General features: G+C 39.8%; 4 protein-coding genes across 4 annotated transcripts; all 4 read left to right on the top strand.

Annotated features, from left to right (window-relative positions):
• Nucleotides 1-1,346: 1,346 nt before the first annotated feature.
• Nucleotides 1,347-16,410, top strand: LOC128269730 (tyrosine-protein phosphatase non-receptor type 11). Its single transcript, XM_053007132.1, has 9 exons — nucleotides 1,347-2,336; nucleotides 8,024-8,186; nucleotides 9,701-10,028; nucleotides 10,858-11,198; nucleotides 11,304-11,786; nucleotides 11,873-11,963; nucleotides 12,029-12,218; nucleotides 13,969-14,033; nucleotides 14,101-16,410. The coding sequence occupies exons 1-9, from the start codon at nucleotides 1,831-1,833 to the stop codon at nucleotides 14,166-14,168; spliced, it is 2,235 nt and encodes a 744-aa protein (XP_052863092.1). The 5' UTR covers nucleotides 1,347-1,830; the 3' UTR covers nucleotides 14,169-16,410.
• Nucleotides 16,411-17,254: 844 nt separating this feature from the next.
• LOC128273118 (uncharacterized) lies at nucleotides 17,255-18,610 on the top strand. Its single transcript, XM_053011036.1, has 2 exons — nucleotides 17,255-17,494; nucleotides 17,595-18,610. Exons 1-2 carry the CDS (start codon nucleotides 17,482-17,484, stop codon nucleotides 18,464-18,466), a joined length of 885 nt encoding a protein of 294 aa, XP_052866996.1. The 5' UTR covers nucleotides 17,255-17,481; the 3' UTR covers nucleotides 18,467-18,610.
• Nucleotides 18,611-19,047: 437 nt separating this feature from the next.
• Nucleotides 19,048-20,644, top strand: LOC128275106 (40S ribosomal protein S8). Its single transcript, XM_053013500.1, has 4 exons — nucleotides 19,048-19,096; nucleotides 19,381-19,487; nucleotides 19,591-19,990; nucleotides 20,312-20,644. Exons 1-4 carry the CDS (start codon nucleotides 19,093-19,095, stop codon nucleotides 20,419-20,421), a joined length of 621 nt encoding a protein of 206 aa, XP_052869460.1. The 5' UTR covers nucleotides 19,048-19,092; the 3' UTR covers nucleotides 20,422-20,644.
• A 439-nt stretch (nucleotides 20,645-21,083) lies between these two features.
• On the top strand, nucleotides 21,084-23,831 carry LOC128272972 (ubiquitin-associated domain-containing protein 1). The gene is made up of 8 exons (XM_053010866.1): nucleotides 21,084-21,391; nucleotides 21,661-21,953; nucleotides 22,034-22,197; nucleotides 22,285-22,490; nucleotides 22,566-22,878; nucleotides 22,963-23,127; nucleotides 23,217-23,355; nucleotides 23,439-23,831. The coding sequence occupies exons 1-8, from the start codon at nucleotides 21,084-21,086 to the stop codon at nucleotides 23,603-23,605; spliced, it is 1,755 nt and encodes a 584-aa protein (XP_052866826.1). The 3' UTR covers nucleotides 23,606-23,831.
• Nucleotides 23,832-23,901: the final 70 nt, after the last annotated feature.

The following is a 23,901-nucleotide window of genomic DNA, read 5'->3' as shown; positions in this document are numbered from 1 at the left end:
TTGGAATCATTTTGCATGCGGCCAGTCGGCCACACCATGAAGAAAGGGTCTGGCTTTTTGCCAGACAACAAAGCATAATCGTACCACCATACCGTAACGATTGGAGCTGCCCATTAAAAAAATGACAAGCAGCACTCTTAAAATGACCAAAACGATAACAAAAATGAACCAATAATCACATTTTTCAACAAACAGCTCAATTAACACAATGGCGCATCAACATGTGTTTGAATATCAACGGTGCTGTAGAAAGACGTCTGTCGTACCTGTCGTACCGTGTATTTAACAACAGGGTACGAATGAGTTTGAAATGTGATAACCACATCTATTTACTGTAAATTTTGGGTTCTGTCCTTTATTATAGATAAAAAAATGTTCTTAGTTGCATAAAAAATGAAATATGATATTTTTTTGTTATTAAACAACGAGATATTTTATTTTTATTTTGTTGAAATTGAGATAGAGGGACGAATAAAACGCGTGACACAACCAGCACTATAATCTACCACTGTTCATCGAACATTATCCAAGTCACCTACGCCATAACCCAATTCCAAGTTCAAGGTCGACATATATTTAAATTGCTTTGAATGTATGGGAGCGCCATATGTTATTTAATGATATCGAAAGTACTCTATCATACAGTTTAGGATTTAGCCGTTGTTTCGTTATTGAATGTTGAATGAACAAAACAAATTTCTCAAACAAAAAACAAACAAAAGTTACACTTCTTTTTCTTTCCTTCTTTGGCCTTCAGAAGCATAACATATGAACAACACCAGAAAGCTCAAATTGCTTGTGTAAACGACTGCTATTTTGTCGCCAATCTTTCATGATAATAGGACGACCAAGATGTATCTGGTGCCGGTGATTCCCAATGGAGAGTCTCGACTTTTCTACACTAGCAAGGCTTTAGAAGTATGCGTCAATAATAGCTTCGTGAGTTGTTTTATGTTTGTTTGTTTTCTCGTCCAAAATTACACCGGCTTGTGATGGTTGATCTCGTACTATGCTCTACTAATTGAACTCCCAACGACTTTTTCACTGGAGCTGGTCTGGGATAGTACACCTGCTTCATAGCGAGATTACAAAACGCAACGCACGAGGTGCGGTGTAGTCTAATGGCGCCCCGAGCTCAAAATCCCCTCACGATGCTGCCCATCATACTACGATTTGCTGTGTGCTTGTGAGAGGCTTCCGTCCATGCGTCCATGGGCAGCTAAGGTCTTCATCTCGAGTCTGCGAACCTCACCAACACCAGGCTACAAGCCGGTTAGCTGTCCTCGGTTGTTTTAAATGACAGCCGATCGACGGCGATCCGCTTAGTGCGGATCAAATTCAGTAACCAAAAGCATCTCGAAGTCGAGGCGACCGATCGCAGTCAACTCGGAGCAGTTTTTGATCACTTCTGTGGAAAGGAAACATCTTTCAACCATCTGTGTTCAACAGCCGCGTGTGCCTCTGATACGAAGCAAATTGATATCAATTTCCAGAAGTTACGATTGAACATATTTCCAGCAAAGACAGAAACAATAGATTATCATTGGATTGTTCAGTTCAGGCACGCGGAGTGTGAAACTATTGTGTGAAAATGAGCGGTGGATTTATCTACGAGCATCTCGTCTCGTATCTACTACCAGAAAAGAAAGCTCGGTCGGTTCTGAAGAGGCCCTTGATTCCTCCCGTGTTAAAGAAGTAGAAACAACACCGAGATAAATTCTTTAAAAACGCGTATGTTGTAAAAGAGCAGTGCGAAGTGATTTAGAACAGTATCGGTTACTGAATTGCAGTACAAAATTCGAACAATAGTGCAATCAGAATAATAGTAAAATGTTGAAAAAGTATGTACTGAAATTGACGAACACCATCGGAACGGTTGATTATCTGAAGAGAAGATCGTCTTCACCGGGCGAGGTGATTCGACAACAGCAAAGAGAACAACATCATGGTATTCCTGGACACAAGGGATCTAGCCTGTTCTCTCGCGCTGGGCGAAAGGGCTTTCGGCGACGCTTTTCCAGTATATCCTCTGCAGACAGTGGTATCCTTGAAGAGATTGATCAAGAAGATGAACTGCAGGCCCAGCTGCAGGAAAGGCAGGAACAGCATCAGCTGCGTCTACAGGAGGAACAAATGGAGCACGAGTTGCACGAGGAACAGCAGCATGACTCGGCCATTACGACGCCCACGTATGAGGAGTCCGGTGAAATGACGAACGTCGACACACCTGCTCAGTTGCCTTCAGCGTTTGATACAAGCCTTCTAGTGATGCCAGTTGCGCAAATTATTATCTCCACCGCCATAGCGGAACTGCGGAGTGCCCTGCTCTTCTATCCGTTAGTATAAACATTTCTATGTCTCAATTGATGGTGATTCATTACTAATATATAAAAAATGTGGACGGTTAAAAAGCGTTTACGTTCACGGAAAAAAGTAACGCGGCATATTGGAAGTATTTGAATACGGCGATCGTTCTCCAAGGAAAAGATTTTTCACAAAAACCTAGAGAATTAATCGCCAACAGTGGTTTTACGGGACGTTGTTACGCTCTGGTCGTTACGATCGACATTTATTTGTGTTTTTTTGCTTTATCCAACCATTTCAACTATCCTCGACCCCGTTGTGGTGCCGCGTTATACATAGCTGTGACCATCGGATGAGAAGTGGTGAAGTTATTGGACAAATATTACACCTTCAGTTGCCCGGATGGCATTTGCTGCGTAAAAGCTGTAGGCGTTGTAAGCGGTGCACAGGTTGTGGTTGTTTGCTGCGTAGCTGTTACTACTTCTGACTACGGAGAATCTTTTGATATTTCCAATTTCTTGGTTATATTCCGTACGTCGTACTTTTGTCCTGTTTCAGCAGCATTCTCGTAAATAAATCCAACCATCGACAAGCACAATAGGGCTGGTTTCTAACTGGGGGGCCACACGAAGCGTAAATCAGCATTGTATAAACTTACATATCGTTTACACTATTGCAATTTACGTTCGAGCAAATAGGAGTGCAAAAATTACGACAAGAAAAAGCTCCTAATATTCCTTTATCTTTTCTTCTTTTATGCATGAGTTTTTTTTATACTAAAGAGGAAATAGCAACATGTCGTCATATTCACCGAAGATTTGTCCCCGTCACTGATAAATTTATGTGAAAAAATGGTGACAGTACAACAAATTAAATGGTAAATTGTATTTCATGGTAATGACAATCTCTACCCATTCTAACCTATGAAATAATATCAAAAGATATGAGATAATCAAACCGTTGCCTCCCCATGATGGTATTCCCACGAACGTGATGTAGTGTGCAGTAGAGCGTGCAGTAATATTCCTTACAGCAAAGAACAACCACCTTTGCTAGTCTAATCCGGGTATGAATTGGTCATCAAAGGCTATATTTTTACAAAAGTATACCTATTTTTAGAACCGTCATGTGTCACATGTCATTACATTTAAATGGTTATAATATGCAGGCCGTCCAAGTAGTTAATAGCATGCTGTCAGCGTAACACCATTTTGCTATACCAACAATATACCAACTATTTAAAGTAGGAGCAAGTGTACTATCACGACACGACCAAAAGATAGACAGCTAATTGCGCAGTGGATACCTACGGTAGATGATAAACACCTTCAGAATGAGCGTAACTTTCTTTGTAATGATGGGGAAAACTGTTTAATGATGCACTGAAACACTACTTGAAGCAATATATTGCTCTTCTAAAAAATATTGGTCTGTTCGTTTTGTACTGATGGTGATCAGAACAAACATATACCCGGTCGACACGACATGCCGATGGGTTACCTAAAGGAAGGCAAGAACAATATTTGTTCAGCTCTCTGTTCTTATTTCCAGATCGATTTAAACGACCATACAGATGAGAAATGATTGGATGTGGCGATTATTAAGATCAACCGAAAGCTGCTGGACAAATGTTTACTGAATACCTTGCCAAAGTAGAAGTCAACTGACTTACAAGAAATGATATTAGAGGCGTAAAGCGCAGACGGGGGCTTAGATGGAAGAGTCAAGAATTTAGTGTTGGTGTGCAAATTTGTAGAACCGGTTCAGTTGTTTGTGGTTGTCCAAGCGAAAACTAGACTATGTGAATGTATAGGTGTTAGTTATGATGGGGTAAACCATTAGAACCCTATATTCAAAGGCGATAAACAAGGATAAAATGTAGAATCATTGTAATTGCTTAAACAAAGCCAATAACATGTTATTCATTGACTTTGTTTCTTGTTCGTATGATGAACTATATGTCATGAGGCTGTAGTTATTTGAGTATTTCCACCACCGAACATTAAGGTGCGCTTTTCAGCCCTTGTGCTCAATAATGAGCAACAGGTTATATCAACGACTTACTGCTATATATTTGTTATTGTACGTCGTTCGTGGATTCCACGTGACAAATTAATAGTCTTATGATGTCACTTGAACTATTACTCACGTCGCATTTACATATTGATTCATCACGTGTTCTCTTGCTGTTTAATATGTCCAGCAAAGGTACAAAAAATTCTATGCTTGTGCTGTTCTCGTTATTCTTACTGTTGACACAGAGTTAAACTATGGCTCAATAAAGACTAGCCCAAGTCATCCTGGTAAGAACTAGTTGAATGATGTCACAGACAGTTTGTCAAATGTGAAAATGATCAGTGAATAACAAACACTATTATTGTGTGAACAAATAGTATTTTTAGTAGACTTAAGATTGAACATTTTTTCTAGTCACAGCTTATTTTCTGCTTACATCGTTATGTAGAACATGGACTATGGACTATCTAGCTCTCGGAACCTGCTGGTAGACGATAAGTATTCCAGAATTGGGAAAAAGGGTATAACACACCAGTGGCACGTTGTTGATTGATTGGGTAATGCTGCACACGGTTTACACAGTCCAGAGCTGTATCATCCGTGTGACATTCACATGTGCTACGCTTGTGTATTTGTCACTCTGCCACTATACGAGAGCGCCACAACCCACTTGCTTCGACAAAAAACTGTACTAGCAAACTGGTAAATTACGCAAGCGAACCCTTATATATTGCTCTTGCCCAAGCACATGTGCGCAATGTGTTCCATTGGAAAGCGCTTTTACGGTAGCATAGTAAACTCAAACTCAAACTTTTTTCCTTCATATCTCTGTTGACCGATAACACCTTTTAACGGCAGTGATGAATAAGTGACATTTCCTTACACATTTTATAGCAATAACTAAATGTTGGTCGCGACATGATCCACATGATAAATGACACAGATGGGACCCGGTCATATTCAAAACGAATGCTCAAGTTTGCGCGGACACAAACCAAAATAGACTAAAGCTGTTTTTAATCTACACTGTTATTAAGTAGAAGACACGCCGTAAGTTTTTAATTGCCAAACATCTCAGCATCTTACACATACGATTGTTGAACATATGAATTTAGAATGAGAGTATTATCTTGAGAGGAATAAGGCACAAACAAGTTTTACAATCATTCATTGGGAGTAATAAGGTTTAGAATCCTGCACTAATTGTTTTATTTGAAGAAAAGGCATCACAAACAGTAATTTCGTACCAAATTGCGATCGGCAATACAACCGTTCGTTCCGTTGGTCCTATGGTTCCGTTTCGTTACAAATGCTGCTATCCTACAGATTTTACAGATTAGTTTATTGCTTTCAAATTGACTATTGAATATTGTTTCTAAGCGCTTTCGCCACTCTATGCGCACAATATCACTATTTTATGTAATTTTTCATATCGCTAATTTATTATCACAACATCACCTAACTCGTGGCTGGCCTCGCATCCGTGTCGGTGCACTGTTTTCTATGCGAAAGACGTCAATTCGAATCCTAACAGTGCATAAATTTGAATGCAAAACCTTAAGTTGAAACTTAAGACGGCACTGTCCGTTCTAATAATAGTAATAAATAAATAAATAAATAAATCATCTAACTCAAAGCTATGTCAGGAAAACTCAGTTTCAAAAAGCTTTAGCGGAAAGCTTTTGATGCCGTGCAACACGAACACACGATACGTAGCGCAGCATCGTGACGAGTCCATTTTTGTTCGTAAAGAATGCTTTTGCACATTTGCACAGTGGGGACTTTGTATTGTAAAAACGGACATATTCTGTTTTAGGAAAAATTTGTGGACTTTCTGCAATCTGCATGACACTAAAGTGTTTTAATGCATAATCGTCTACAAATACCGAATTTCTGAAAAAAAAATCTAATGCCTTATGAGTGTAAGAAAGGATATGAAATGATCGAGGAACTTTACCATACGAAGTATCCAACCCATGAACTGTTATTTAAACGTTTGATAGAAAACTTATTAGTCTCTTTCTTCATCCAAATTTAAATCGATATACTTGACTAAATACATGATCAATCGCGATATCTTCATTTATGTTTTCCTCCATGATAAAATATCTTTAAATATACGTTAGAGATTAATTTAAAGAAAGGTGCAAAGAGTCATTTTCATCACTCTTTCGACTTTGGCCGATGTATTCTCGGAATCTACGCAACACGAAAGGCTAAAAATTCGAATCTAATATAAGAAATATAGGAAAATATAACAAAAATCCTTCCTATTGGAAGTTGTTTATGACCGCCTTTTTCCCACAGTGAATTCAGAGACCGAGAGCGCAGAGAAATAGATACAGAGAGAGTCAGGTTCGTAGTCAGTTGGTCAGTAAACTCAGAAATCAAATTTGAACCATTTCACGGTGGAGGGTAAAGTTTACCGTTTTTCGATTAAAGTATTCGGACGTGTTTTCCGTTTTCCGGTTCCGGTTGAAAGTGGGCAGAATTTCGTATTGAACGCAGAAACACAGAATGGTTTGCATTGAGATTCACAATGTTTCGTCCTCGTCCTCTTTTTTGCTGTTGCTAATATTTTCGGCGACGTTAAGTACAGTCAAATGTGTGATTGATTTTCACTATCAATAACGGATTCAGTATTTTCGGTCTGGTTTGTGGCTCAGTGTTATAGAATTTAGAATTCGTAGCCGACACTGGATTCGTTAAACCGTTCAAAGAGGCCACAAAGCAAGTGTTTTGTGATTGGCACAGTTTTATGTTCCCGTGTTTAAGCAGTGCAGTAATAAAAGTGTTTAAAGCAAAATTAACCCAAGGAAGGGGCGACCGTGTTTCCAAATAATAGGAAAGCATAGAGGCAATATGTTTTGTATGGCCATTTCATAGAGACCAGGCGCCTCCTCATGGAACAGGTAGTGTTTTCTGAAAATAAGCCTAGCGGACACGGGCGAATCGGGATGGAGGCAAACTTACTGGAAAAAATTTAAAATTGCCTATAAGATCCATTACCTTTCTAATGATGTATTATATAGGTGCATTAGCGTTGCTAAACTGTGCTAATGATCGCGTTAAAGTAGCTGATAAAAGTTGGTTTCAAAGCGTAATTTTTATCACTCTTTCGACTTTGACAGATGAATTCTCGGAATATACGCAACATGGAAGGCTAAAAATTCAGATTGGTCATAGATAACTATCTATTTCAGGCTAATAATACTAAAGTTGGTTTATTCCCCATACTGCAAGGTCCGGTCAACCGCATGTTTTACGAGTATCTCACCTACTGGTGCCTTGCACTCATAGAAGCAATGTCAACGGCGCACAGACATTGGGCGTTGGGTGTAGATTTTAGAAGTGATGCAAAGTCCGTGAAAATAATTTGTTTAATCAATAATGCGGCCGCACTCTTGAACCTGAAGGCGGGCTATTTCGTGACAAGTTAAGTCTTTTAAGTAGAGGTTAAGTTAGTTAAAAAAAACACGCCATAAAACGTCATTTGAAATTGAAACACCAAAACACGTTGCGTAGGAGCCTTGGAAGAATCGATTGTTTACAAACGACACTGTGCAGCCGTGAGTGGCAATTTTTGTGTTCCTGTTTTCTTTTACTTCTGATGAGAGATATTTCCTCTTTTGTAATTCTTTAATCGCTGGGTTTTCTGGTTTGATGATTTTTATAAATGTTCTTTTTTGCTTTTCCTTTACAGATGGTTCCACGGTAATCTGTCTGCAAAAGAGGCGGAAAAGCTTATTCTGGAACGTGGCAAGAATGGGTCGTTCCTAGTTCGAGAATCTCAAAGCAAGCTGAGTGATTTTGTCCTTTCGGTCCGGGCCGACGATAAAGTGACGCACGTCATGATCCGATGGCATGTAAGTATACGTTGCTTAGGTTTCATAAGGATTCATACTAAACGAGGTAAAGTTTGTTAAAAAAGGCGTCGCTTCCTTCACGAACAGACGGCCGACGGTAGCTTTTATGTTAATACTCCTCCACCAATACGTCGCGACGGCCTAATGACCTTCAAACTAACGGTCGGCACAAGTGACGCATAACACGGGGACCGGAAAGTAGTGACGACGAAAGGCGAGGCTGGCACACAGACTGGTTAGGGGTGGCGGATGAGTAAAGTCGCCCTTCTTCCAGTTTCCCAACATGGATGGGCTGAAGGTCTTGCACTAGCAGCGATTTGAGCCGGCTCACAGTGGCGAACGTTAAACGACACTGGAGCCGTTTTTGCTGTTTACCTCTGCTCAAAGTCGAGACGGCAGTTGCCGGGTCATTTTACGTGGCGTTTGGCTCGTAAGCGATAACTTCGGTACTGTAGTGCATCGACAGTTGTTGTTACTATCATTTAAGATGCTCTGAGCATGACGCTTCTTTCATCCCTCATGGGAAGAACTTTCTTTGTTTTAAAAAAATCAGTTCAACATCCGTTGTCCTCCTATGGGAGAGCAGTCAGATGTCGAGCTGGCAACAGACCAATCTGCACCGGGAACGACACGTCTACTCCTCCAGGTAGGCTTGTGCATCGACAGTCTCATCCTCATAGAGCCAAGAGTCGTTTATAACGAGTCACCGGCTGCCATTGTTGTGGATGGCAACTTATGCGTTGCAGATCCAAATCGATTAGCTAAAGTTGGAACCAATTAAACGAAAGGTAAAACGCAAAAAATTGTTTTTACCTCGCGACAAGAAATTAAATGTCTGAAAAGAATGTACTAATTGTGTGTTGCGAACGTATCTGAAAGATTTATCACAGCAAATTCTGGTATTTGAAATACATTTATTTATTAATTAAACAATTTAACTTACGACTGGATGATTTTTTTTCCTTTCTGCATATTATTTTCAAGTCTGAGGGATAAACAGAGCTCTGCACACAACATTGCTTCGAATCAAACCGCATTGGAGAGTGCAACGCGCTAAACACAAAACATGGCTAAGTCACTTAAGTAGCAGACGGTCGCCTACCGCGACAATAACCTTCGAAATACTCGTAATAGGACAATTTACAGGCGATTTGCCGTGTAGCTCCTTGACAGCAGTACGTGTTCATTGCATCGGTATGGAAACTTTCTCAGCTTCTACTTTATGTGTGCCGGAAAGAAGCTCTGGTGTGATGTACGTTCTACGGTTAAAACTTCCGGGATGCAATAGTCGCAGGGTTCTGAAGCTAGGTGGCAGCAACCGTCATGGGCACATATCCATTCGTTAAGCCGTCTCGTAAAGTCGCCAGAGGTGTCTTCTCCTTTAACCTCAATGTTTGCGGAACTAAAGTCCTGATTTTATCGTCTTCGTAGCACAACGAAGGTTCAACGGAGACACTAAATGCAGAGTGAGCGAGTACTATCGTTGTCTCATTCGTACTCTGATACCATTGCAGGAAAAAATGTACGATGTCGGTGGGGGGCAAAAGTTTGCGACCTTGTGCGACCTGATCGAGTACTACAAGCGTAATCCGATGGTGGAGACCTGCGGCACCGTCGTCCATCTGCGACAACCGTTCAATGCGACGCGCATTACGGCGGCAGGCATCAACGACCGAGTCGAGCAGTTGCAGCGTGAAAATGGAGGCCAGTCGTACGGCAAGGGCGGTTTTTGGGAGGAATTTGAATCTCTACAGCAGCAGGAGTGCCGGTACACATTTTCGCGCCGCGAAGGTCAACGAAACGAGAATCGTGCCAAGAATAGATATAAGAACATATTACCATGTAAGTATACTTGGACGAGGAGAACATTCATTAGCCAGTTCAACAAAACGTTGTGTAGTAAGACTGTGTGCTTTTTGTAACATATTTTGAAAAAAAAAACGAATAATTTAAGAATCTAAGAGAAAACTCAATACGCTCTAGATTCCGTTCCTCGGCGAAGGCCCTCCCGAGATGAACGAAAAGTGCAAAGATGTAGGATCTTGCCCATACTATTTGACCATTATCCTACGATCCTACGCTACACTATTCACTTGGAATTGAAACCAGGAATTTAGCATTTGTATCCAAGAGAAAACGCAGTACTGGAAATATAGGAGTTTATAAAGGAGTGTTACATTCTATTACTACTAAAAGGAAAGGCAAAATCTAACCGATTGATTGTCGGAAATGACATTTCCAAAGGCAGGTTTCAGCTGTGATATGACACCTTTCGTGTTAGCTAAACTTCTTTTCAGTGGCCATAGTTCGTACACCCGTATGTTTACGTTTGACAAATCAGACCAATTGTCTATGGGTGGGTTGTTCTCCTTGACCTGCCGCAATACAGTTGCGACAGGTCAGGTCATTGTAATCATTTAATTTTCACCATTAGATAAAAACTGGACACTTAAGGTTGCCAGGTCAGATAAAACACCCGAGCTAAGACACGTGGAAATTTGAAAACGGTGGCACGAAAAAACGTGCTTCCGATAATCGAATTGTCCGATAATTGAACGAAATATAGCATCGTCTAGTCGCTTTGCGGTGTGACGAGACAAGGAAATTATTCGCAGTTATCCAGTTGGTAGTATTCTAATGAGTTTCACTGATTGCCCTATTTTTCTGGCAGTTGACCACACGAGGGTGAAGTTGAAAGATGTCGACAGCTTGATTGCAGGCGCAGACTACATCAATGCGAACTACATACGTCAGCCGACGGAGGCGGAGCAGAATGATATGAGCTCGTCATCCGAAAATCTATCGCAATCGGGCGGCTCAGTAAACAATGGTAGCATTGCCGGAATGCAGTTAAATTCAGCAACTAACAATAACTCCACCAACGGTACCGCCTTGAACAACGGGAATACTTCAAGCTATGGCGCAGGTTTAATGCAGCCTACAAAGAATTGTTCCAGCTGTCAGCTGTTGAATAAATCTTGTGCTCAGTGCTCATTAAAGGTCACCAATGAGGTAAAGAAATCTTTAAACTTATATGAATCAGATTATCATTTAATGTTTAACACTTCATGGTGCGCCAGCATTGAAAGAATTTATCCGTTTTCATTGTCGCCGTAGGGTGTGAAACATAAGCGGAATGAATCGATAACATCGCGAATGCAGTTGCAACAGCAGCATTCGCCTCACAAAAGGGACGAAAAGGATCTGTTCAAAACGTACATCGCCACGCAAGGCTGCCTGGCGAACACGATACAGGACTTCTGGAACATGATTTGGCAGGAGAATACGCGCGTAATCGTTATGACGACCAAAGAGATGGAGCGGGGCAAAAAGAAGTGCGAAAAGTACTGGCCCGATCCGCAGCAAAACAGGGAGTGGGGTAACGCGCGTGTTCGTTGCTTGAGTGAGACCAGCACAGCGGATTACACTCTGCGGGAGTTTCTGCTGTCGTGGCGTGGCCAGGATGAGCGCAAGATCTACCAGTATCACTTCCAAGTATGGCCCGATCATGGAGTACCAGGGGACCCAGGTTGTGTGTTAAACTTTTTGCAAGATGTTAACACTCGCCAGGCTCAGTTGCAGCTAGAAGGACTGTTGCCCGTAAGTACTCACAGAACCCGCACATCGATCAAATTTGAAAACCCATCACCCAATTCTCGAACATTCCTCATTCCTTTCATTTCTAGGGTCCAATATGCGTGCATTGCTCAGCCGGCATTGGGCGAACCGGAACGTTTATTGTGATCGATATGATTTTGGATCAAATTCTGCGCCAAGGTGAGCAAAAGTCGGGCATGGAGTTAGAAAAAGAAGTGTACAAAAAAATTGCTGCTTCCTTGCAGGGCATGAATGTGAGATCGATATTCAACGAACAATCCAGATGGTGCGATCACAGAGGTCTGGAATGGTTCAGACGGAAGCCCAGTATAAATTCGTGTACTTTGCCGTTCAGCACTACATCCAGACGCTACTTCAGCGGAAGCAAGCCGAGCAACAAAGCTTGCAAGTCGGTCGTGAATACACCAATATTAAGTACGTCGACGAAATCTATGTTTAGCCCGCTAAGAACAATAGTTCATAGTTGATAATGTATTCCTAATGCACAAACACCAAAACAATCCAGCAGTCGTTTTTCTATATTAGTTATTATATCTCCAGAATTGCGATGAACCATCGTTATGTTCTTTCATGATACATATTTTTCTCTAAATATTCTATGTTCTTCAAACGCAAACTTATCGAAAGTACTTCGAATGCGAATGACCATGAAAACTTCACTTTATGCTTAAATTTTTCAATTTCTCTTGTTTTGTTTTGTTTCTCTTTCTCTCATGTTGCTCGTTTTTCTCTCTCCTTAGCTCTTTTTCATTTTGCCAATTTTCTCTTTCTGGTGCGCAGAAGAGTTTTAAAAGAAAACGAATCATGAAAAAGTAACATAAAAATTTGAATTGTAAATAATTTACATGCCAGTGAGGGTTTGTAGGACTTTTACGTCGTTGTGATATTACTTTACTGCAATTATTTAACAGCCTTGTTTCTTAACGTTTACCTATAAAATCGTGGCGGTTACGGCTGTTTACAATGTTCGATTCCGTAAAAATGCATTACCAAGTTTCAAAAATTACATGAAATACAAAAACTTTCTCTTGTGATGGTGACGCTTGTGGCAATTACACAATTACAAAAACAATTCAATTAATTAGCGCGAGTACAATGAATATTTTATAGCGAAAACTACAACCAGTCGATGTTAATCAGAGTTCAATAAAAAGTTCAGCAAATGCCACAGAAAGTAAAATCTGGCAGTTGGTAAAGAAACATTTCATTAGCTGTTAGAAATGGAACTAATCGTAATTTCGATTATCTACTACGAAAGAATATGATACTATCAACCCTCATATAGAGTATAGCAAAACGCCCTTATAATATTTGATTTATTTCTTATTTCCAACAACAACATTATCCCTTTCATAATGCTAAAATGCTTTGTTATCCGAAAATAGTTGCAGTTTATGCTCTTTTTGCATACATATAATTTTAACAATTGGATTTAGGTTGATTTATTATATTTATTGCCAGATTACCATTACTGTATAATCGTTTAACCATCTTTTATTTTAAACAATTTTAATACTATGGCGTTTTCGATTAAGCGTATCTTTTTACTTTTCTTTGTATATATTTGATAACTATAACCGCTGGATGTTACAGAACAAGTTGCATCGATAGTATATCAATCGAACTTATTGCTGTATTTGGAATCTTATTGAAATTTCCATATTTTTTATAAATAACCGAAACAAAAATTGTTGATAAAATTTGGTTTGGAAAATGGTGTTCAATGACTGAGTTTTTATTATAAAGACCATATTCATGTACTCTACGCAGATATGCATGTGACTCGAATGATCTGCAACGAACACAACTTACATCATCGCTTTCGACATTAAGTTTAAATACGAGGCAAGATTTGCAGAACAACCATGCTATTAGGTTTTTTATGAAACCCATAGAGGACGAGACATTTTATAGGTATGGTCGTAGTAAAGATGTATAGGTGTTGTTAATTAAATGATGTTCACGTTTATGCGTTTTTCATCTTTCACATAAATGATTAATTTACGCCGTTTCATTGATCGAATTTTTATCAAATTAAACATGGCTTTTTCTTTTATATTATTTCGTAGTACTAAGTTAACTTAGTTGTCGGCCTATTTTTAAAATAAAACACATTTATAAAAACTTTCAACACAGTATATTAAATGGCTTCCTTTCCTTGCAGATCGACGTCTGATTCACAGTTGCCACTGCCACGGGCTGTGAATGATTTAAACAACTCATTATCAGGTATGAATGAATACTGTCAGGGTTTTAGTATACTATTTACGTTTTATTTGATCTTGTTCTCTTTCAGTATATGAGAACATTCCCAAAGAAATTGTACGTGCACCACCGCCGCCGACACCACCGAGGAAATCATGACAAATGGATTTTTAGAAACTATAAGGCATACGTTGTGAAAATGTGAACATAAAATGTGAAATTTCTTCGTAATTCTTTTACGTTCTTGGTTGTGTACGGCCGAATAAGTTTTTCTCAATGCTTTGACGACTTTTCTTTCCGTTCAGTTTGAACTAAAACTCCAATATTATTCTTATCAATTACAGCTTGTCATAATAAGTGTGAGTGTGGAGATATATTTGTTACGAAAATTTAGTGATCACAGAGCGCACATTCTTCTGCAATGTTAGTTCATGTTATTATTCATATTCCGTGTTTGTTTTCTATTACACGCTTTACAAATTTAAATAAAAAAATATAGAAGTAAAACAAATCAAGCTAACACATCTGATCAAAAGTACCAGCAACTTCTCAGAAGTTCGAAGATGTCGTTAAGCAAATTGGTTTCAAACCCAGCAATCATTGATTTTATAGAATGCGCGCAACTGCACGTAAAGTAGGAAATTCGTAATGGTATTTTGTCTCATATTAATAACGTTTTGTTTGCTCTTTTTCTTATTCCGGCTTCTGTAATAAATTGTCCAAAAAATAAAAAAACATTTAAACATAAATGAAACGTTAAGCCTAATCATAATATGTGCCCAAATTCATGAGCATAATGAAAAATACAATCGAAATGAAAAGCAGACATAAATGTGTTACAAGCTTTAATTGTGATTACCAGTATCGGTAAATTAGATACCGATTGTAAAACTCCGTATTTGTGAATCAACATCGTACACGTGTTAAGCAAACTATACTTACGTGTTAAGCATACTATAGATGTGTAACGCTTACTAGTAATCGATTGCTAAACAAACTAAAATGTGGTTTAACTATGTTGGGATAAAACAGAAAATGAATCATCTGTAGCTGGAACAAGAACAAATTATACGATGGCCAATACCAAGCAAACCTAATTGATTAGAATAGTATAAAGAATTGTAACGAAAGTCCGTAGTCTTCAAGTGAGCATCTCATGTTTGAAATTAAAGACAACAAAACATATAGAAACTGTAAACAAGAAGTAATTATTTTTGTATACTAGTAATTAATTGTGTGAAGAAGCGTGTCTGAAATATTATACAAAAGATTGTGGTCGCTATTTAAAATATTTCTAGTGACCTTCACTGAATACTTAATAGGCGTGAACAGATCAAAGAACAATACTGTTTAAAGGTACAAGAAAAATAATTGACCTAACGTTAGGACCAGGCTCAGAGAGAGATGCAGCACCGTTTTCTAAGAAGTGAATCATGAAGGCAATGTTTTGAATACAATGTTTGACGAAGTATGCACTCTATACCATTTTGTATACTTTTCAGTTTCAACATGTTTCAGTGTTTCGATATTACGGTTTTGTTCAGCATAGTGATAAGATTATATTTAACAGCGCTAATCGAAAAGTAACGATCAACGGATCGTGACTTCAGTTTTTTTTTGTGTACTTTTGATAATACCCTGTTGTTTGTATCACAAAAGTAATTTCAAGGTACTTTTAAGTACTGCATTGTTTCAAATATGTTTAACATATTATTTTTCTCAATCATGTTATAATTTCTTTTACTATTGCTACGTTTTACCTCTTCACTTTATTCATTCAAGCAAGTGCAAGAATGGGCTATGTTGTGCTTGAAACTTCGCTCACCGGTTACTTCCGTTTCCAATGGTTTAGCTTGAAGTCTACACCCAGTGAGTGTTTTTGTTATTAACTTTAGTTATAACTCTGAAATTACGAGAAAAATTACCAAAAAACATTCATCTAATCCTATCTGAAGGTACACCTTTGGCCGCCTTAAGACGAAAGTAGGCAAACAAATTATTTAAACCAAGCAGAACACAATATTTTGGAAAAAGAATGAAAAGAACAGGTTTACATATTGATCTTGAAAATAAAATTAAGAAGAATGTGATGTAAAGGTAAATAGAATCAGCAATCGAGAGATTTGTCCTAGGAAAGGTGGTAGGAACGAACAGTTAATATCTGTTTAATTTAAAATAGCCCTCATAAAGTTTATCTTTGCCGTCTACTTTCTCTTGTTCGGTTGAAGATAAAATGATATAAGTTATTTGAAAGCGAATATTGTGAACCTGTACTCATTAAACATGCAAGTCAATAATTAAAAATTAGAAGTACTCGGTGAAACCTGTGTTGACAATGTTGGCGAACATTTATAAAGGGAAAATTGTGGTAGAACAGATAAACAGGAAATTAGGAACATAGTTACACAATAAAAGTTATTTTAAACATTTATTCTTTCTCGTTCGTATTTTCTTACATCTTTCTCGTTTCTCGGACGGGCAGAAGTGTGTTTGTTCACTGCCCTTCATAGGTTCGTATATCGTAACAATGTAACAATACAAGCATCAACCTTATACTACAAATTCTTACTATGTATTTACTTAATTTCACATTAATTTTGCTTTGCCACTGATTTCACACCAAACGTTGTTTCAAAATATTTATTCGTTCTCGTTCGTACAGTTGGTAAAAAAAATTACGATGAATGTGTATCCAATGTGTATCAGCTATAACACCGAACAGCTTATGTATTTCCTAGGCTAATAACCGATTGCTTTTATCATCCAAGATTCTGGAGTTTGTTAACATTGTTTGTGGATTTCTTTTACTTAATTCAAATGACATTAAATTAAAGAGCATTGTTACACATTTTGTTATGCCTTACTTACTTACTTTTTCTCATTCTCATTCTTACTTACTACTTTTCAGTACACTTGTTGTATTTCGACGTCGAGTTTCATATTCAAAATACGTGTCCTTTTTCGTAGAACACGCCGAAATGCCGATAGGCCTTTTTTGAGACGAAAGAAGCTTCAAGCTTAAAGTCTCTATAAAGCCCGGTCCACACGTTACGATGCATCGTTACAATGGGTCTGAAACGACGCATCGTAAATGAATATCGTAGCGTGTGGACCGGGTTTAACAACAACCGATAGGCCTTTTCCAGTTGACAGCTCAAACACAATGTTGATCCTGTTGATCAAAACACAATGAAATTACAGATGTTAGCCACTTTCAGTTTGCTGCGGTCGGTTTCGAAAAGGAATTGACTTCAACAAACAGATCAGCAAATAGATATTCGACGATTTTTGGAAAAAAATATCGCAGAATTCATCCAACACCATCCGGTGTGTGGGTTTTGTTGTGCATCTGGCGAACAGGTTAGCGCTTTGATGCGTAGAGCATTTTGCGTTGTGATCGAGTTATACTTCATGTAAATTCGGTAGATTTTGAATGCTGTAAACATAAATTTATCGGTAGTGCACCTGAAAGATGTCTGAATACGGTAAGTATTGCAATGCACATTTGCGCTGGTGCATTTCATTTTCTCTATGGTATACTTTTCCATTGTGCTCATCTCCGTGTAACATTTTTTTGTATTATAGTACACAACATGAACGACGCCGTGCTGGATCTAACCAAAAGAGCATTCGAGACGATGGGATTTAAGATGTACGATCAAAACGGCTTACACTGCAATTCATTGAAACACCTAATTATAGCGCCCAATGTTATTGTGAAGAACCTCAAGCCACCGTCCTTGTTGCCTGTGTCTGATGCTACACTTAGAGACATGTTTGACATTCCGGATTACGAAGAGGGCGACCTGTACAAAAGCAATATGGCACGTATTTCGTGCGTTCAGCTTCAGATTAAATCGCTGATGGAAATTGTTCACCATTTTGAGGAGGAGCTCGTATCTGAAAATCCGTATGCAGCCTTTGAGATGCATACTAAAGAACAAATCAAAAACCAAGAATGTGTGGTGCTAAAAATCAGCAAAAGCTCTCAACGCGAACACAACACAATTCGCCGTAACCTATCAAAACAGCAGAAAACGGCGACGTCAAACAATCCGACGCAGAGTGTCGAGATATCGAATCCAACGAAGGACGAGTTGCTAGCAACAAAGCGCCAAGATGCGATGCGCGAGTTTCAGTTGTTGGTGCAACTCGTAAAATACATTATCACAGAATTGGTGAGCACAGAGTTGGTGAACAAGCAAAATGTGATAGCAAGCCTGCGCACTATTCGGCATTCCTACGAAAGATCCGAGGAGCGCCAGAAACCAATAGCAAATCAGATTTCGGTCGTTAATTCATCACAAATTCACCATAGTCAAATAGCAGCAACCTCCAAAAACCAGGGCAATTCGATGTCATCAACAGAGCAATCGGAAAACAGTCATGTAGCTTCCACTTCAAAGAAGCCTAGAAAAAATGAAGAAAACAATACAGAGGAGTTCCACCTTTTTTAGACATCAAAACAGGAAATACGAAATAAAACATCGGTTGTTTCGGGAAATAAAATGTAATGCTATATGAACTTAAAAAAATTTGAGTTCAAGATTGGTTCAAAGAAATCACTATACTAAATTGGTTACTTCAATGTCGAATTATTCAACTTGTAACAACTTCAACATTCTTATCCTTCAAATAGATATATTTAAACAAGTTGCTTATAAACGAAATGTTTGAAAAAATATTGCATCTTGATTAACAATGCAACTCGGAAATGTTTAACTTCAATAAGCAATTAATGGCTAAAACACGATAGTGCTGCTAGGTAGAGCAATGCAGCACAAAAAAACATATACTAAACGATTCCTAAGTATGTAGCATTGAGCCGAATTTAATTGTACATACGAATAAATCAGCAATTATCCAAATATGTAAAAATACATGAATCGAATAAAAACGATATTTTCAAATAGTTTATTATTTTTGAATGTTTCTCGCCGTAGAACTCTGCCGTAGCTTCATAATGTTGGCAGCAGCGCAAATTTGTCACACGGGAACGAGCGAAACTGCTAAACGTCAAAATCCAAGACTGCCACAATCGTTCTTCCGGTAAAGCTCTCTCTTTCCCATTCAACACTTCAAAATGGGTAAGTCGTCGCTTGTTCTTGTTTGTTCAAATTCGCTGAAAAAGCTAGTGAAAATGCATCGGAAAATGTTTGAATCTCTTGCCACCTAGTTGCAATCCAGTGTTTGGTTTACGACGTGAGTGTATATTGCTGCAAACGTAAATATTTCACGATATATGCAGAGTTGCAGCAGCCCACGTTTTCCGATGTATTGGTGTTGATGGCGAAGCTTTGCGATGCGACTTGGCATCTGTGATGCCGGTGTTAAAGGTTGAAAAAGCCATTTATCGTACGATCTGTTGCAGGTATCAGCCGTGATAGCTATCACAAGAGGCGAGCCACTGGTGGTAAGAAGGCCGCTATCCGTAAGAAGAGGAAGTATGAGTTGGGACGCCCAGCCGCTAACACCAAAGTAAGTACGTGTTTTTCATGCGAGGAACTTTGCCATTCACGTGCCCAACACCACCAACCGTTCAATGGACAGGAGATTAATATCTTGATCGTAATGTTTACAGATTGGTGCAACCCGGGTCCACTTCGTGAGAACCCGTGGCGGGAACAGGAAATTCCGCGCGTTGCGACTGGATGCAGGTAACTTTGCCTGGGCTTCGGAGGGTATGGCCCGGAAGTGTCGTATCATCGATGTTGTGTACAACGCATCGAACAATGAGCTCATTCGCACGAAGACGCTGGTGAAGAATGCTATCATCGTGATCGATGCTGCTCCTTTCCGCCAGTGGTACGAAAGCCACTACCTGCTCCCGCTGGGCAAGAAGCGTGAATTAAAGGCGGGCGAAGAGGACGTGTTGAGCAAGAAGCGCAGTAAGCGTACGATGAAGAAGTTCGTCAAGCGCCAAAAAACCGCCAAGCTGGATACTGCTCTTGAAGAACAATTCAACTCGGGTCGTCTGCTTGGTAAGTATTGCTGTCGACAATGCCGTAGCCGAACGTGTGTAACTTTTCTGTACAGCATGGATGAAATGTTGAAATGATGATATTAAAGTTGAGACTCACGTCCATTGCTTCGGCGTGGATTTAGTTGGTTGGTATGTTCGTTTTGAGCTACCTTCCCAACACTAGTGAGGAATGACCCGTTCTTGTCATAGTTACACTGATTTATCGCTTCATCCGCTGTTAGTGAGTGCAACACGAATAGCTAAATACACAGGAATTCTAAACTTATGTTGAGGTGAATGATGCTGGTTTGCGACTAAAGTTCATATTTTTATTTTTCAGCCGCCATTGCTTCTCGGCCCGGTCAATGTGGACGTGCTGATGGTTACATCCTTGAAGGCAAAGAATTGGAGTTTTACCTTAAGAAGATCAAAAACAAGAAGTCCAAGTAAGCTTTCATCTCAGTATAAAAGGTGCAAAAATTGCTGGCCACACCACACCTTCAACACTTCCCTACGCCAACACCATCAGGTGCGTAGAGAGGATTCGTTCCTCGTCGATGCATACGCCGAAAACTTCGACAGATAGAAAAATAATGTGAAGGAACACCCAAATGTGCTGATAAAAAGCAACACCTTGATTTGAGGAAGTAATAAAACTACACAAAACAAACGATATGAAGCTATTTTATTGTGAAAGATATTTTTATGCTATTGATGGTTCGATTGTTTGCGTTCTACAAGGAGGCAATCGCATCGGCGGTAACATTAAAAAAAGGACCGACAAAGTTTTACTGGGTGTTTTGTGTTTATGGTACCTTTTTCACCGGGTAGCTTTCGCGCATGGCGCAGAACCAAAACATAAACGAATCACAATACTTGTCAAATGTAGCGCTTAGAAAATAAAAAAATTGCGTTCATAGACAAGTGAAAAACATAAACCTAGAACAGTGTCCTAAAGAGGAAACTAATATAATGTAAAGAAGCGCGTAGTCTCTCATTGTACCTCATTTGTTAGAATAGTGGAAGCGATCAACATCCTGGCGTCGGCAAATAATCAGCCCGGGCGCTGTTATTGGTTGTGGGAAGCGTTCCGTCGAATTCGGTAATACATTATGATACCATGGATGAGAGAAAAGTTTGCCGAAAGACGTGCCCGTTGGCAACAGTCGCGCAAGCAACCACGCGCTGCCGGCGATTGTACTTCAAGCTGTAGCTCTGCTTCGTCCAGCTCTGGCCCCCCTTCAAGTGAACCTTCGTCGGGAACGCCACCCGCACCCGGCACCAGCGCATCACCTGGCCACGGGCGTCTCCACGGCCTCCGAAATCCGCGCTATGGACAACGAGTCACAGGGACACACATAGCACAGCAATCTCAGCAACCATCGACATCAAGTGGTGGTGGGTCGTCGTGGCGAACGCGGTAAGTTTACTCGCTTACAAACAAAATGGAAGCATTTAGGCGCTGGATGGGCTTTCTCAAAATCAAAACCACACCTAGGTGAGTAGTCGATGGTGTGAAAATGGAAGTTTGCTGGGAGCGCGAATTGAACCAGCGCTTGTACCTAAACAGCGACTTTGTATGCTTCCGATCATTGTAACGAGAAAAAAGTTTGTCGGGAAAACGGGTCTGGCGGGAAAAAGAAATATTTTATTGTTAGAGTTTGAATTCGTCTTTATGTTATGTTACAGACCTTCGCCAGACAGAGCGAATGGTGAAACAAAAGCGGAGCAAGGAGCTGAACATCAGATTACGCTACGGATTATAAGCCCTCGGGGAGGTATGGTCAATGTGGATGTTAGACGTGTCCTAAATGGACGCCAATTGAAAATGCACGGCCTGGAGAAGTTCGCCAGCAATGCCTTTACGATGCCACATTTTTCATCGGATCTTGACAAACTGGCCGACCGCTATCGGCTGATACGATCCCACAACAAACGAATTTTCCGCGACGACGATCTGTTACTTAACGTACATGACGACGGTAAGTGCCTCGAAAATAATGATCAGATAAACGTGACAGTTTTAACAAAAAGCGTTTTGCATGTTGGTTGCATTTTTTAGAAGAGTTTCTGTTAATTGCCAAACGTATTGACAAGCCTCAGGTCGAGGATAGTACGAAGGGGCCTTCGGTTGCAGATATATTAGCTGCTACACGACACATTCCTCTGTCGCGAATTAATCAGGCATCGGTGAACTTTAATCTTGGCATGGTACAAGCGGATGAAGTAAGGGTTTTGTGGAATTTAATAATTTTGAACACAATGACTTTAATAAATCAACAATTTCGCTTTTTAAATTATATTGTTTTTCAGCTTCAGCAAGATCTCCGGCGTATAATTATATCACTTTCGAAAGCATCGGCATACATACTAGGAACTGGAACGTGCGCGGAAAAGCTGATTGCGTTGTTCCAACAACGTCTCATAAACAGAAAACGCCATCAAATTAGTTCAATTGAAACGCTACTAGAGATGGGATTTTCCCTGGATAAGATAAATCAAGCCTTACAAATTACCAAGTAAGTGAGCGTGGTAAAATATGACTACTGGGAAAGAACGTTGCTGAAACTTCTGCATATCTGGTTTCCAAACAGAAATGTCTTTCCAGCGGCTCTAGACTGGCTCATTCAGAACGATAGTTCAGCAAAGCTTTTTAACTGTGATAAGCGCGCTTCATGTGCATCGACTTCAACTACAACAAACCAAACCCACTTACCAGTGGGTGCGCAGGAATCTGACAATAGTAACAGCGGAAAAAACTCGGACACCAGCAACGAAAGTAGATCCCTATCGAGATCATCCTCCATCAGAGATTCTATCGATGAGCCTGAAGAACGCGATGAAGACGCTTTTGATGGAGACAGCGAAGGTGAAATAGGGGGTTCTAAAGAAAAGTATCTTTTCAAGGTGAGCGTTGAATAACAATCCGTACAGAACCAGTCCAAATGCCGATGATATGGGTGAACTTATTTTGTATATTTGTTTTCGTAGACCAAACGAGATAACATCGTGACACTGTTGGAGATTGTGCGGTTGTATTCAGAGAAAAGCGTTGTTCCGGCCCCAGATTTGCTCGCCCCCATAATGGAAATGGGTTTTGAGGAAGAGAGCGTTCGAGAAGCTTTAATTGCAACACACAACAATCAGACCGCCGCGGTGAGTTCTCAAAAATAAATGAGCCCTTTCGAAGGGCACATGCAAATGGTTTTACTTAAAGTATGCATTTTTCCACATTCATATTACAGTGTGAGTGGTTGCTGGGAAATCGGGCGAAAAGTGTACAGGGTTTAAACGATGGGCTGCCGATGGAGTCCCCCATTTTACGTGTTCTAATGGACTCACCACAAGTACAAGTTAGTTTAGGAAATCCAAAAATGTTTATTGGTGAGTTTTGGGGTGGCTTGGGAATGTGTATATGTGGAATTTCACTCGGTGTAACCTGGCCTACGCTTTGTGCTCTATTTCAGCACTGATCACAATGTTAGAAAACTCCTCAACAATGACCATGTGGCTTAGCGACAACGATACTTCCTCGGTACTGGGACACATCCTGCGTACATACCATGAGGAGAAACACATACTTGCTATCAATCAATACAGCAACGCACCGCAAAATAGCTTCAGCCAACGATAAAGCACAATTATCCACGATAATGCACGTGGCCTTGGCCTCTAGCGTCTCGATATTGGTGCTTTTAATGAAAATTTTAACTTCAGTAGAAAGAACAAGAAAACTGTCAGCTCTTCGCGGAACGCAGTGAGGATAAACGAAACTATAGATGTACCGATAGTCTTTCGATAGTAATGTTACTGGTTAGGGCTTCTACGACTAAATCCAAGTTCAAATATTGTTACTGTGGCAAAAGTAGACTTCAAACCGTGATGGTTTTTTGGGCTTCAGCAGTGGAAAGCAGCAGTGAAGGAAAATTC

This window comes from Anopheles cruzii, chromosome 3 (assembly GCF_943734635.1).
Source record: "Anopheles cruzii chromosome 3, idAnoCruzAS_RS32_06, whole genome shotgun sequence".
Taxonomy (NCBI): Eukaryota; Metazoa; Arthropoda; class Insecta; order Diptera; family Culicidae; genus Anopheles; species Anopheles cruzii.
The sequence above is the reverse complement of the archived record's forward strand: the minus strand, read 5'-3'. Positions and strand labels throughout refer to the sequence as shown.